Source organism: Oryctolagus cuniculus, chromosome 3, assembly GCF_964237555.1.
Source record: "Oryctolagus cuniculus chromosome 3, mOryCun1.1, whole genome shotgun sequence".
Classification (NCBI taxonomy): Eukaryota; Metazoa; Chordata; class Mammalia; order Lagomorpha; family Leporidae; genus Oryctolagus; species Oryctolagus cuniculus.
The window spans coordinates 94,367,803-94,384,356 of NC_091434.1; the positions used below are offsets into that span (position 1 = coordinate 94,367,803).

The window sequence follows — 16,554 nt, forward strand, 5'->3', positions numbered from 1 at the left end:
GTAAATGCCTGAAAAAATTCAAAAGAATATTTTGCAACACATGAAAATTATATGAAATGCAAATTTCAGTGCCCACAAATAAAGTTTTACTGGAATATTGTCATACTGATTCATTTACATTTTGTCTATAACTACTTTTGTGTTATAACTGGCAGAGCTGAGTAACTGCAAAAGAGATTGCCTAAAATACATACATCCGGTCCTTCACCAAAAAAGTTTTCAGATCCCTGTACTTAGTGCTTGGAAGTATTCAACATCCATTCACAAATATTTGGTAATATTATGTGCCAGGCTCTGGAGGGAGCCACAGGAATTAGTTATATATATTCCTTCTCAAAAATATTGATGGAAGGTGAAAAAAAGCTCAGAGAAATATAAAACAATTGGTTGGTTCTAGGAATTACTCAATTTCCAAAGTGGCGAAAAATGGAGTTAGAGTGAGGCTATAATGTGTAGCACCTTTAAGATCATCATAAGGAATAAACATTCCTCTAGTATTTTGTATTCAGATGGTTATGGAATTAATCTCTTTAACTGAAACAAAAATAAATGTTCAACCATTGAAAAAAATCCCAAATTCAATTAGAAGTGTTATGGTTTACTTGAACCCCTCCTACTGCTCCCTATTCCTTGAAAAAATTACTATATTAATTAAAAATATTTTTAAAACTTTCATGTGGGCCGGCGCCACGGCTCAATAGGCTAATCCTCCGCCTAGCGGCGCCAGCACTCCAGGTTCTAGTCCCGGTCAGGGCGCCGGATTCTGTCCCGGTTGCCCCCTTCCAGGCCAGCCCTCTGCTGTGGCCCGGGAGTGCAGTGGAGGATGGCCCAGGTGCTTAGGCCCTGCACCCCATGGGAGACCAGGAGAAGCACCTGGCTCCTGCCTTTGGATCAGCGCGGTGCGCCGGCAGCAGCGCGCCAGCAGCGGCGGCCATTGGAGGGTGAACCAACGGCAAAAGGAAGACCTTTCTCTCTCTCTCTCACTGTCCACTCTGCCTGTCAAAAAAATAAAAAATAAAAAAAAAAATAAAAAAAACTTTCATGTGGAGTGTGCATTAAACCTAGTAGTTAAGACATGCCTGCATCCCACACCTAGTTACCAGCTCAGCTCCTGATTCCAGCTTCCTGCTAATGCAGACACTGAGACACAGCAGTGACAGCTCAAGTAATTGTGTTCCTACCACCCACATCAGAGACCTGGATTGTGTTCCTGGCTCCTGGCTCCTGGCTCCAGTTACAGTCCAGCACCGGCTATCATGAGCATTTGGGGAGTGTACAAATGAATGTGACAGCTCACTTTCTCTCTTGACCTCTCAAATAAATAATTAAAATGCTTAAAAGTTTCATGTGCGTGTATATATATATATAATCATATAATGTATTATGACTATGCTTGGACTTGTGTGTGTTGCCTTGGCTCCTCACTGTAATCTTGTGAAATATGCATTATAAATTCCACTTTACAGATGAAAAAAGGTTATGGAGTTCTCAATGGTGTATCATTATATAGAGAAGCTCAACACCCACGTTTAATCCCTATAGAATGTTTGCTGTTTCTATTATACCAGCTGAATTTAGATATACACTGAATTTAGAGATAAAAATTCTTATTGGAGATAAAATTTCTTAGGTATGCTTTCTGGAGAAAACCATTCTTGCCAATAATCAGCTTTTATTTTTATTAACTAGCCCTTATTGGCAAATCAAAAATGTTCCAATGATAGAAAATTCTATAATCTGTAACAGACTCAGCTATCTACTCTTCTGTTCTCTGGCTTAGTGACTAGCTGATTTCCTTCCACATCATGAATACAGGGCTAGATATCAATTATTAAAACACTGCTTCAATCAGAGTGGCTAAATATGTTGCCAGACTTAGCAGAAATTACAATTATTGGTACAGTTCTTGGGCTACAGTAATAAAAAATCAGATCTGTAGATGAAAGCTCAAAACTATCCTTTCTCAGATTCAAAAGAAAAAAGGTATAAGCACCCTCCTCTTCTCTGACCATTTTACTTTTACTTCATGCTTCAGAAGTGAAGAGCAGCTTGAGTAGTTCGTTCTTCACAAGAATCATTCTGATACAAGCAAGTATAGGAGGAAACAGCAACACAGTTTGTTAGGCCCTCTCAGCAAAGCCTCCTAATTGAATTGCCTCTATTATTCTAGCCCTCTGAGCTAACAAACAACAGAATTAGAAATTAATTTATTAATTCTATATTCAAAACAAGCTTATTTATCTCAAAGGACTGAGGAAGGGGCTGGTGCTGTGGCACAGTGGGTAAAACCACCACCTGCAGTGCTGGCATCCCATACGGGCGCTGGTTCGAGTCCCGGCTGCTCCACTTCCAATCCACCTCTCTGCTATGGCCTGGGAAAGCAGTGGAAGATGGCCCAAGCCTTGGGCCCCTGCACCCACGTGGAAAACCCAGAAGAAGCTCCTGGCTTCAGATCGGCGCAGCCCCAGCCATTGTGGCCAAGTGGGAAGTGAGCTAGCGGATGGAAGACTGACACTCATTCTCTCATTCTCTCTCTCTCTCTCTCTCTCTCTGCCTCTCATTCTCTCTCTCTGTATGACTCTAACTTTCAAATAAATATAAAACAAATCTTAAAAAAAAAAAGAACTGAGAAAGAAAAGGTAATATCTGTTATATAATATTTACATACATACACACACACAAAAGGGTAGTCAGTGATTATTCAATTATTTTTTCCGTTTTGAAAAGCATTTTACTCTACTTCTGGATGCCTGCTAATCAAATTTCTTTACTATTACCATGCCCACTAGTAAGTCATTTTCTTAAAACTGTTTTTACTCATTATTTATCATCATTCTCTTATACTCTTTGACTCTTCATCTCTACCCATATCATCATAAGGTGAATGCAAGCAAGTTCATTTCAAATCTTAGTTTAAATAAAAAATAATTAGCAAATTGTATTCACCAGTTCTAAAGAATGACACTCCACTACCAAGAAACACAAAGTCTAGTAATCAGCTCTTTTTCTAGAAATACTTTAAGGTAATAATAAAATGGTTCATAATATTTATAGTGTAAAATTGCACCTATTTATAGAAGGAAACTTCCCAAAAATAGTCAGCTTCAACTGCTTCCAAAATGAAGGAGACCAAATGAACAGAGGCAGCCACCATTATATTTTTTAAATTCAGTAAAGTTTAATACTCTTGTGGTTTCACCTATGTGTCACAATGCAGCTTTTCCTAGCCAAGGATGCTACTACTGAACTTCTGTTATAAAAGGGATTTGATCTGCTTGCAACAAGTACCACAACCCCCACCAACACTACAGGACTGAAATCTTTCCAGATAAAAATATTCAAGCTGGCTACCTAGAGTTAGATGCTATAGCCCTCAGTAAAACTAACAGCTGGAAATATTAACTATTTATCCTTTAAGTCCTTGATAATCAAATAAAAAAAGACATCAAATGGTTAAAAATTAAGAAACAGACTGAGTTTTGGGGCCACTGCCTGCAATGCCAGCATCCCATATGGGAGCCAATTCAGGTTCCAGTTCCTCCACTTCCTATCCAGCTCCCTGCAAGCGCACTTGAGGAAAGCAGTGCTTGGGCCCCTGTACCATGTAGGAGACCAGAAGGAAGCTTCTGACTCATGGCTTCGTCCTGGCAAAGCCACTGTGGTCATTTGGAGAGTGAACCAGGAAATGTAATATCTCTTTCTTTCTCCCTCTCCTCCTTCCTAATTCTGACTTTCAAATTAAAAAGAAAAAAAAAATACACTGAGTTTCTACTTATGAATCACTGACCATGCCAATATTACAAGTTGGAAACAATGTATGAAAAAATAGGTATAAGGTATTTGAGGCCGGCGCCACGTCTCACTTGGCTAATCCTCCACCTGCGGTGCCAGCACCCAGGGTTTTAGTCCTGGTCGGGGCACCGGATTCTGTCCCGGTTGCTCCTCTTCCAGTCCAGCTCTCTGCTCTGGCCCAGGAAGGCAGTGGAGGATGGCCCAAGTCCTTGGGCCCTGCACCCGCATGGAAGACCAGGAGAAACACCTGGCTCCTGGCTTTGGATTAGTGCAGGGCGCCAGCCGTAGCAGCCATTTGGGGGTGAACCAACAGAAGGAAGACCTTTCTCTCTCTCTCTCTCTCTCTCTCTCTAACTCTGCCTGTCAAAAAAAAACAAAAGAAAAAAAGAAAAGAAAAGAAAAAATAGGTATTTGAAATGGAATAAAGGCAAAATTTCAGTAAGAAATAGGCATACTTAAGAATATAAATTAGCAGATGCACAAAACCTAAAGATAAGAATTTGTCACAAAAAATTCAATAACTTCTGGTTTGTATTTTATTATCTTTTGGGGGATTTTTTTTTTTTCTGAGACGTTATATTCACAGTTCTCATTTGCTTAAGAATACTATCCATTTTTTTTAAGCAATGATGAGTAGGAAAAAATGGTGTGACTGAAAAAACATAAGAGGAAGACCAATATGTGTAGGTAAGCTTTACAGTACAGAGAACATCCAACCTAGAAGGATCCTAGACAGTCTCTCTGGCTTATGTTGATGAACAGGCTTCTAACCACAGTCTCACCTCTTCACTCCTACATATTTCCAATATATTCTTCAGATAGCTGCCAGAGTGATCTCAATGAGTAACACAAATCTAGTACTCCTCAAAACTCTGCTTCCCACTGCCCTTTGCATTTTATCCTAACTCCTTCTTGTTAAAGCAAAACCTACATAATCTTTTCCCTATCTCTCCAGTCCCAACCCTGCATTCATTTCTTAAGGCAGACAGTTAAATATTTATTGAGCTTCCACTTAGTGCCAGAAACTGCTATGCTCTGAAGGTGCTGTGATGAACCAATCAAAAGCATCCCTCTTCCCCATCTTATACTCTAGCAGTGGCAAGGAAAATTAATAAGCAGGCAGATAAATAAATAACTACTATAGATTGTGGCACGTGATATGATGCAAACAGTTATCCACTCAGCACCCTGTTTCTATCACAACACATATCACAATCTGTAATTATTTCATTCATCTGACTACTTACTTTATGAATTTACCCTCCATAAGGGTGCAATCAGGTCTTAATCACTGCTGCATCAAAAGAATTTAGAACAATGCCTAGCATGTGCTTCAATATTTATTTGATATTGAATGAATACCTATTCCATCCTCTAATTTAGGAATAAGTGAAGTAAGGGGTTAATGGTTGTCAAAGTCAAAGAACAGTCAGTAGGAATTTGAATGATAAACTGTTAAGAAGTAGTCCAAATTAAACCACATTCAAAATATTGATCTCGGGGCCGGCACTGTGGTGTAGCAGGTAAAGTCGCCACCTGCAGTGCCAGCATCCCATATGGACATCGGTTTGAGATCCAGCTGATCCAATTCTGATCCAGCTTTCCGCTACGGCCTGGGAAAGCAGAAGAATATGGCCCAAGCCCTTAGGCCCCTGCATCCATATGGGAGACTGGAGGAAGCTCCTGGCTCCGAATCAGCGCAGTTCTGGCCGTTGCAGCCAACTGGGGAGTGAACCAGTAGATGAAAGACCTCTCTTTCTCTCTCCCTCTCCCTCTCCATCTCTCTCTGCGTAACTCTTTCAAAGTAAATAAATAAATCTTTAAAAAAAAAAAATTGATCTCAAAATTTGATTACATTGAAAGCTTAAGCACATCATACCTAAAAACAGACTTGATTATCTTCCAAAACTTTAGTTCTACAATAAAAAGTTTTCACACACTTGAGTGAAGTTGTCTAAGAAAAACATATTTCCAACAAATTAAATAAAGATTTACTCCAATGACTCCAATGTTTCTTTTTAATGCATGCTAGAACAATGAAACCTTAAAGTATTCCTTGTAAACAACCATCATATCTGAATATTCTAAATATTTCCTGGCACCTCTCTGGCATCCTATATTGACATTTTCTTTGGCTAGATCATGTGGTCAGAATATTATTTCACATTATCTGATGAGTAATTTTACCTGCAAATTAAAAAATTACCTCCCAGGAAATAGATCTATATTTTTCAAGTATTTTACATCCTGTATCTTTTTAAATTAACTTAGATTAAAAACTAACATATGTACGGAACATCTTCCCTGAAGTAGCTACTGTGTTACATGGCACATTGTTTCATTTAATACATCTCCGTTTACAAATTTAAAAAATTAATCACAGAGTTTCAGAATATTGCCAACATCTAATAACCTGCTCATGCCCCTTCAAACTGAAATACTGTAATGCCTTAGAGCAAGCTAGATTTAATAAACATAGTCATAAATACGAGAATACTATTTTACCAGTAGTGGTCTCATTTCTATAAAGTATAAATTTTAAAATTAGTAGTTATAACTAGGAAGAGTTCTCACTCCACACTTTCTAAACAGACAGGCTTACTTTTTATTACAATATGTAAAGACTTGATTAGGTTTTTAAAAGATTTATTTATTTGAAAGCATGAAAAAGAGAGAAAAAGAGAGGCAGAGAGAGAGAGAGAGAGAGAGTGAGAGAGTCAGTCTTCTATCCAATGGTTTACTCTCCGACTGGCTGCAATGGCCAGAGCTGCACTGATCTGAAGCCAAGAGCCAGGAGCTTTCTCTGGTCTTCCCATGCAGCCCCAAGACTTGATTAGTTTTTTTAACTTTTATTTAATGAATATAAATTTCCAAAGTACAGCTTATGGATTACAATGGCTTCCCCCACATAACGTCCCTCCCACCCGAAACCCTCCCCTTTCCCACTCCCTCCCCCCTTCCATTCACATCAAGATTCATTTTCGATTCTCTTTATATACAGACGATCAGTTTAGCATACAGTAAGTAAAGATTTCAGCAGTTTGCTCCCACACAGAAACATAAAGTGAAAAATACTGTTTGAGTACTAGTTATAGCATTAAATCTCAATGTACAGCACACTAAGGACAGAGATCCTACATGAGGAGTAAGTGCACAGTGACTCCTGTTGTTGACTTAACAAATTGACACTCTTGTTTATGGCCTCAGTAATCACCCTAGGCTCTTGTCATGAGCTGCCAAGGCTATGGAAGCCCCCTGAGTTCACTGACTCTGATCATATTTAGACAAGACTTGGTTAGTTTTAAAAATCTTTTAGAAGTCAACCACTCCCCCGTGTATAGCCAGATCTTCTAATCTAGATCTTCTTGCTTTACATTTATTTTCTTCAGCAACATTAGGAAATAAAATGATTTCCAGGGGCCAGTGCTGTGGCGTAGCTGGTAAAGCTGCCACCTGCAGTGCTGGCATCCCATATGGGTGCCGGTTCGAAACCCGGCTGCTCCACTTCTGATCCAGTTCTCTGCTATGGCCTGGGAAAGCCACAGAAAATGGCTCAAGCCCTTGGGCCCCTGCACCCATGTGGGAGACCAGGAAGAAGTTCCTGGCTCCTGGCTTCGGATCAGCGCAGGAGTAAACCAGCAGATGGAAGACTCTCTCTGTGTAACTCTGACTTTCAAGTAAATAACTAAAATAAATCTTTTTAAAAAATAAATTAAATAAAATGATTTCCAGTGTGACTACAGGCAACCAAACAAAAAACTGCTATCTAGTCCAAAAGAAAGGTTTAGGCTGCAGCCTTAAGATGGCACTACTAAGATCCAAAAAGCATCTGGGGGCAGCGCTGTGGTGCAGTGGGCTAAAGCCCTGGCCTGAAGCACCGGCATCCCATATGGGCGCCAGTTCTAGTCTCGACTGCTCCTCTTCTGATCCAGCTCTCTGCTAAAGCCTGGGAAAGCAGTAGAAGATGGTCCAGGTCCTTGGGCCCCTTCACCTGTGTGGGAGACTCAGAAGAAGCTCCTGGCTACTGGCTTCAGATCAGCTCAGCTCTGGCCATTGTAGCCATCTGGGGAGTGAACCAGCGGATGGAAGACCTCTCTCTCTGTCTCTACTTCTCTCTGTAACTCTTTCAAATAAATAAAATAAATCTTTTTTTAAAAAAGTATCTAAGGTACTTCTATAGAACAGCATAATTTGCTCTAAGGACAATGCATCACATAGATTTCAAAGAATATAATCTGGATGACCAGTAAGAGAAATTACTGGAATTTGACCATTATTTAAGCACAAACAATGTATTGAGCCACTAATGCTTAAAATTCTCTAACTAGACAGCACAATGGAGACATATCCATCACACAATGTCTGCCCCTGTAAGAGTACTGCATACGCTCACCTACACTTTTATTCTTCCAAATCTATGACTGTATCATCACCCTTGCTTATCCTCTGAATCCATTTCTATCTGTGAATTTCTTTAGTTATGAAAATGCTTTCTATTTTCAGCAAGCTCTCTCTTTACAATTATCTCTTAACCATCCTGTCTTAATCTTCAAATTGCGTTTCTGTCCATATCTATTTATGTCCATCAGGATCTGCATCATCTACTCCTATATTTCCTTGGTTTTAATTACTCTTTATCTGGACTTACCCTCTCAACTGAGGCTCTCCCAAACCTTCAAGCAATTAGGAATATCCCTTCAACACACAAATCTCTTCTTCAGACTTAGGCAAAATTTCTCCAAATCAACTTATCTTCCATCACGGTCAAGTTTACCCTCAAATGTCTTCTGTGTTACTGATAAAATTTTGTGCCTTTTCCTTCATGTTAACATGAATACCTTTAACTGCCTGCTAATACTTTTTACCCTGGTATTAGGATCTATCTCCTCCAGCAAGTCATTCCTAAATGGAAAAAAAACCCAAACTCCCCAAAATCTAATTTTGTTTCAGGGCCTTCATGTGTGCTTAATTTATCCGACTAGTCCAGCAGAAAGAACAGTTCAATCAGGGAAAGTCCATGTTATCCCCTTGGGGCCCATAGGCACACATTCTCTACTTTGAATTAACTAATGACTATATTTTTCACTGCAGTTTGTTTTCAATGCATATATTTGTATTGCACATATTTACTTAGGATGTTTCCTTATTTCAGAGAGTACTAAATAGGCAAAACAGGGGATTGCTGAACTATTGTCAGTGTTGTTTAGGAGTTTACAATCCATTAGTTGGTCACTGAATCAATTAATTGGTCAAAATCCACATTTTAAAAATGAAGTAGAGTATTAAACTAAATAAAGTCCTGCACACAGTAAGGGTAAACAGTTCATGCAATTTGGCCTCTGTATATACACACACAGACTACTACTATTACATAGGAGGCAAGTCATGACATAATGTATAATTATTACTGTGGGTTATGGTCAAAAAAGTATGAAAGCCGCTGAACTTGAATATCAAAGATTCCTTTTAAATCTATACAATTCAAATTATATCAAAAGATTTAATCTAAGGCTCAGAAGACTACATATTTTTTAAAAAATGAAGAGGATATTAAAACAACAAATTCATTTTTTAATAAAATGTCACTATCCAATTCCAATCTTAAAAGAACATAATTATAAAGCTTTTAGAGTAGGAAAAAAATCAGAGATCATCAACCCAATATCATCACTTCAATACATAAGAGGAAAAACCTGGCCCAAGGTGGTGAAATTGTTTTTTTTGTATTCATTCAATAAACGTTTGCTGACCACCTATGGTGTGCCACTCTCCAGGAATAGATCTGTAAATAAAGGGAAGATGTCTTCAAAGAGTAGAACCAGGAAAGTGAACATTTACATAATGTAAAATAGAAACAGGCATGTAAACATTTTGCAATAATTACTGAAATCAAGGTTATTTACAAGGTGTTGAGTGAACAGAAGGCAACTAATTCAGTCTGGGTTGGGTAGCAGAGAAAAATGCTTCTAAGGAGGTGATAACTTCTCTGTCTTAGAAACACAGAGGTAGCACTAACATATAAAAGGTACACACTGATACACAATAAAGGAAGAAGCATTCAGGAAACTGCAAGTGAAGTTTATTATGGCGGAATATAGTACTCACGTTGATCAGGAGCAGAGGCAGAATAGCAACCATTTATTTACAGTAGGCAGTATTAATACCGCATTTGCAGTTGAGAAAAGTGAGGCCCAAAAGTGAAATGATTTGATCAAGACTAAGTTGTGAAGCCTGAATTTAAACTAAGGAAGTCTAACTCCAGCATGCACACTCTTAACTACATAACAAGAGGTAATACAAAAAAAGGCAGGAACTAAATGATGAAGGACATTATATGCCATTCTAAGGCTTTAGATTATATGCTAAAGGTGACTCACAGTCAGCAAAAGGTTTCAAGCAAGAGTGACATATTTAGATTTATTTCTTAATGAGGTCACTCTGGCAGCTATGTGGATGGATTAGGAAGAGAGGAAGTAGTGACAGGAAACCATCTCATCTTAGCTAGAAAGGTAGTACAATAATTCAGGTAAGAGAAAATGACAGATAAGCCAGATAGTGGCAGTACTGGCACCAGAGGCCAAGTCATCTAACCACCATGACCATATTCTTGGTCACTATCCCTAAGAATCTCCCATTTTTTCCCCTTAACCCTACCATTTAAACAATTCATGAAATTCAACCTCAGAGACAGCATATTTCCTTTAAATCCTTTATTCAACAAAACCTGACCATTAGATGCTTTGGATATATGAAAGTGACTAACAGAAATCTCACTGGAGAATGACGGAAAGTCAATAGCTATCTCCAATAGTTTTCTTGCCTTCTTCCTCTATACACTATTCCTGGAACTTTCATGTTCAATAGTCAATTTGAAATCAATGTTCTGTCTAGACATGACTGTTATAATCTAACAGAATTAAATCTACCACAGAGGAAGTCTAATGAGGTCCTATCAGTAGCAATAAATATATATACTCTCGAGTCTGGTCAAATTTTGGCCTAAACAGAGATGACGAATGAATAAAAATAAGTGATACACATTTGAAGCAACAAAGACATAAGGAAAACCTAAATATTAAAAAGGGAATAAGAGCAATCTAAAATTCCAGTCATCTGATTTCTAAGAGAGTAACACTACTTCCGTGTGTGTGTACAAGAGAGAGAGAGAGAGAGAGAGAGAGAGAGAGAGAAAGGAGAAACGGAAACCAGCAAATGAAAGAAAAATGGAAAAGTCTATCTACTCAATTCTCAAGCATCCTAAATCCAACCCGTAAATCCCACATGAGCCACCCATGAAACTAAGCAATGGCTAGGTTTCCTAGCAAGCAGCCTATATTATTCAGAAGTTCAGAAGGGATAGAGTAGCGAAACAGTAAAAAAGGGAGACAAGTGGGAAGAAAACTAAAATGAAAGAGAAAGAGATGTGGTATGTTCCAGAACATGGAGTAATAAGCAAAGGCATACTATTAACCCCAGTATCATATCTTGCCAAGATTATCTATGATCTGAGAGACACCATGACAAGTAGCAACAGAAGAGAGCATGAAAAGACAAATTTAAATCACAGTTACGACACATCAAAGATGAGAAATAGTACTTAACAAAAGTAAAAATGCAACAAGTAAAGCCTTAGAATCTGAGAAGCAACTTAAAGATTATTAAAATCTCATCCTGTTTAGCTATACATCACTTCTCAAGAACAGCTAACAGCGATTCTGATGGACTCAAAAGGTGAAAATGTCAGAAGTATTAGAAGGAGGTTATGAGGAGGTGTGTTACAGAGAGAGTATGAACTTATTTGCATACTTTTTGTGGGAGTGACTTCCGAATTTTTCTCTCAATGGCATAGTGCTACTTACTTTGTTAAGAATTTTACTGTCATTTTTAATCAGGCTAGTTCGGCTAATTTCCAGAAAACTACAGTTTAAAACAAAGTAAGCACGTATTGTGGTCAAGATTTAACCTTCAAAAGGGAAAAAGACCTGTAATACATCACAGAGTATTACTTGGTGTACCCTAAATGAGTCTAATAGGAACAAAAAAACCCAGCAAATGATTCTCAAGAGAATGCTGTAATTAAGAAATCATCATAAAAGTTTCTTAAAGCTAGTAGACAAAAGAAATAATCCCTTTTTTAAAAAAATCAAATTTCCTTGAAACCACTCAAGGAATATTTAACAGTGAACATATTGTTCCATATGATACTTACGACACTTTCAATCACCATGTTAAACACACACACACACACACCTGCCTTGCAGTCCAGTGATTTCAACAAGGATAAAATGAAACATCCTTAAAGATGATGATTATGACAAAAAGAATACAGGATCAAAAGCAAGTATTATTAAATTTGATAGCCTGACCTATCATTCATCATATCCATGAACATACAGTCTTCATGAGCATTCTATCAATTAGATGATTGGAGAGTTTATCCAAAAGCCATAAAGAAAATTTTTATTAAGGTATAACAGGATAAATAACATACATATTTATTGTTGTTTCTCTAATCATATTCTAATTTTAAAAGATAATGAAAATTTTCAATTCAAGGTCACCTGGAGATCATCAAACCATGTATTCATAAAATTTAGATGACTGCCTTTATGGGGGTGGGGGATGGGGGGGCCGTGATGGCCAGTGCCCTTTTACTAGTGGACTAAAATTAAAAGTTTCAAGAAGGTTTCCTAATCTTGACACTATGGACATTCTCAGCCAGATAATTCTTTGTTCCACTGTCCTGTGTACTGTTGGATACTTGGCAGCATCCCTGCTATTATATTTGAATATGATCACAGACATTTGAGATTCTGCCTTTTAGAAAACTCATCACTTACTATCTAATACTTGTTAGCCAAAGTTAGAAGAGTCTGTACTGCCAACTCTCCCTCCAACCACACATACTCACTGACACACACACATTATTGCCTAGCTGAACTGAATATGCAACATAACCACGATATTTCCATCTTATTTCATCAAATACAATGACCATACCTCTCCAGCTTCCAGCAAATCCAAAGGAATCTCAGAATTCTCAACTTACTTCAATGCAACTCAAATACCACAACAGCTGCATCACTCTAGGTAGAATAAACCTAAGTACTAGGACAGGTATTAAACTCATCCTCACATTTTAACAAACTATGCGAAAAGATACAAATTAAACATGATGCTTTAAAAAGAAAAAAAAATTGAGGAGATTCCCTGTTTGGAAACACAATCTGAGGAGGGATAAAGGGAATGAAAAAAATTCAAAGTCAAAGGAAATCCGAAAACATTCCAGGATGAGGGCAAAACTCAAAATGTTTCTCCTGGACTGTAAGAGAGAAGAACATTATCTAGTTGGCCATATCCTGTAAGAATAATCAGCATAATCAGCCTCCAGAATACATACAGAAACTAAAAAATCAAAGTCCACAAATTACTAAAGGAAACAGTAAACATCCACCCTTAACACCTGTAATAAACTGTTCTTTCCTACTATTCCCATTTGATTTTAAACCAAATATCCAAAGACAGAAAACTGACAACTTGACAAATTTTTTAAATTCTCAAAAATAGCGACCCTCATGCTTCCAGTATGTCAAATTACACATGACACAGAAAAATCAATTAGAAGGAGAAAACACAATAATCCCTTTTAAGAGGGCATTTGATGCATAACAAAGTTCTTTCAAAAATCTGAGACTTTAAATACTAAAAATTTTCCTGTATAAATTAAGGCTTTTAAGATAAATTCAATTGTCTTCAATAGAATCACAGAGTTTAGTTTAACCTAGAATGTTTTTTTTAAAAACAGCCTATTCAACAATACTTAATATTAGTTTAATATAAATGATATCTACATATGTGTTCTATAGCAACAATATCACTACTTCAAAAATCTAACTATTAACTTCCTGACCCAGTGAAAAATAATCCTACAAGAAACTAATGCTCATTCCTTTTACTTTCAAATCAAGCAGAGGAAGCTGTAAGATCTGTAAGGACAACCTGCTTTTTCAGAAGTAAACCTTGAGACAGCTCAAGAATAACCTCCTTTAACCAATTAGTGTGACTCAGGTGGGTTTGGGAGGAAATAATGTCCACAATTCCTTGGTCAGTGGCCATGTTGCCCCTCCTCCTCAAGGGCAACAGATCAGAAAAAGGATCTTAACAAGATGAGTTCACCAGCCAGAACATACAGGGACAGAGGAGAAAGATTACCATGGGAAAGATAAAAACTACATGGCTAAGTCATCTCACAAAAGCAAGAGGTTTAATGTTATCAAGGCCTTCATTCATTTCAGACACACCATTGTTTAGCTTCCTCCGCAAACCATGCACAAAAAGAACTGTCAGCCTGCCTTAAGCATGTTCCTTCTTCCATTTAAACAGACATGATTCTTTTGGTTAATCTCTGGCAATGATCGCCATTTCACAACACATTCAGCCCACCCGGAACTGATCAATACCACTACAGACATAAGACTAGACTTTATCCATTTATTAACCACAAGGAAATGTACCATTCAGCAAAATTCTATACATTACAAGATTCTATTAAAGGGGGTGGGGGTGGGGAAGACGGAGGGAGACACACACACACACACACACACACACATATCACAGAGGTACACAAAGAAAGGGCTACCACCCTCTAATTTTCCTGTGGCAAAGGAGATAAAGACATAGCAATGAAACCTGTCAATTCTCCCCCCCCCCATGATTCTATTTCACAACCTAGCAAATGGATATTGAATATTATGCTAAGCAGATTCACTGCGACTTTTAAATGGTTTCATCTATGGAACTAACTCTCCTGTTATGTATGTCTTCACACCTTTGAGCTAGCTAGATGCTGTATCCATTTACAGGAATTCAAATACAAAAGACTAGATAGTTTCTCCAACCACTGGTTGCAACCATACAACGTCCTCACAAAACGTAAATTTCGAATATAAAATGGCCAGAACGTTCTTCAACCCTGGGCTAGAATCTATTTCATGAGTATAGCACATCTAACAGCACAAACAATTTCACACGGGCTGTTCTAAAGCGAAAACAATGCTTCGATACAAAGCGCTTCAGATAAGTATTCCGTAGGTAAGCAGAATCTATGCCTGAAAACAGCACACAAATGGTGGTCGCCAGCCAGCATATTACCAGCACACCAGCGGCATACCTCTCCTGCACTGGGTGATGGTCAACACTCCAACAACAACAACTACAACTATTTTTAACACCGCTGGACACTCAAGTTGAAGAAAAACGTGAGGGGAGCCCCAGATTACGATGTAGTAATGGTGCATTGTTTCTCCCGGTCAAAACCTAAGTAGCAACGGAGTTGATCGTGACAGTCGACGGTGAAGCCCTAATTAAAAGGCGAGGCAAAAAAAAAAAAAAAAAAAAAAAAAAAGAAAAATAAGCCCTGTTTTGGGAGAGCCTGCAGCAAGTGACATTTCGGAATGCTCCTTTCGGGTCTCAACCTTTGCAGAAATTGTCACTTGTGGTATTTGCGGCTTCACTGCAACCCAACCAGCGCTGTCATCCAGTGTTATGGCCACAAACCATGACTTTCTCACTTCCACAACAACACAGCACTCACTCTTATCAGTTCGCCAACCCAACTCAAAACCAGGAAAAATTCATGGAGGTTTCCAGATCACAATCAGACCTGGGGGTGGCAGCCGAGGGGCTCGGCGTGCGCGAAGCCTCCCCGGGCTCGGCGGGAGCTCTCCCACCCGACAACAACCGCCGCCGCCAGCAGCGCCTGCCGCGGCAGCCCCGCAGCCCCGCAGCCCCGCCGCGCCGCGCTCCCTGCACCTACCTGAAGAACAAGAGATAAGAAAGACGGCGAACGCCAACTTTGCAGCAGCTCCCATTTTCCCGAGGCGCCAGGGAAGCCGTAGCAAGTTCTCGCTAGATATCCAGTCCCCTGGGTCTTCCTCGGAGACAAACCTCCTGGTGTAAAATCAACCGTCATAAAACATATTCGGAAGCCCCGAGCCAAAAAAAAAAAAAAAAAACCACGTTCACGGGGTTTAAAAAAAGAAAAAAAAAAGGAGGAAAAAAAGAGCACAACAATAAAAAAAATGCACCACGGGGGAAAAACCGCCACACACACGCACAACACACAAAACCAAACAACGAAAAGCCAACAACAACAAAAGCGGGTTTAAATCACTGTCAAAATCACTGTCAGCTGCGCTCGCCTCTCGGGTCTCTCGGAACAAAACGCCAGGCTGAGGCTACGAGAAGGCGGCGGCGGCGGCGTCCGCTGCCGCCCGGACAGTCCGGGAACCGAGCTGGGTCCGACGTCCGGACCGACCTTCAACCCGGACACCTTAAGTCCGCGGACCACTGGCGACCGAGCTCGTAGCGGTGGCGGCCGAGGCGGCAAAGGCGCTGAGCAGGGCGGCGGGAGTCGGCGGCGACGGGGCTGCAGGCGGCGGCCAAGTTCTGGTCCAGGCTCTAGCTCCGGCTCCGGGCTCCGGGCTCGGCCGCGTTTTCGGTCTCCTGGCCTCCGCCGGCCCCGCCCCCCAGACTTCCGGTTCCGGCCCGAAGCTGGAAGCCAGGCAGCGGAGGAACGCTCGGCGGCGGCGGCTGTGGCGGCGGCAACGGCGGCGGCGGCCGGGCGCAGCGCGCGTGCCGGGCCGGGAGCGCGAGGAGATTGTCGGGGAAGCGCGGCGGGAGCGGGGGAGGGGTGGGAGCGAGGGCGGGGCCGAGTGGATGGCGAGGAGGCGGGGCGGGCCGAGGCTCGATACCGCGAGGCCT

The 16,554-nt window shown here is 40.0% G+C and overlaps 1 protein-coding gene across 3 annotated transcripts in view; it reads right to left on the bottom strand.

The window, feature by feature from the left end:
* Positions 1-16,247, bottom strand: part of ACVR2A (activin A receptor type 2A) — a 95,214-nt gene extending 78,967 nt beyond the window's left edge. Inside the window, exons 1-2 of one of the 3 annotated variants that reach the window (XM_051849571.2) lie at positions 16,109-16,247; positions 15,608-15,741 (exon numbers count right to left, since the gene is read on the bottom strand). In XM_051849571.2, the coding sequence (XP_051705531.1) occupies positions 15,608-15,662 (55 nt within the window). In that variant the 5' untranslated portion in view covers positions 15,663-15,741; positions 16,109-16,247. Of the gene's footprint in view, positions 1-15,607; positions 16,067-16,108 lie in introns of those variants that run through there. The other 2 variants (XM_017342835.3, XM_070070963.1) reach the window with 2 other exon arrangements.
* Positions 16,248-16,554: the final 307 nt, after the last annotated feature.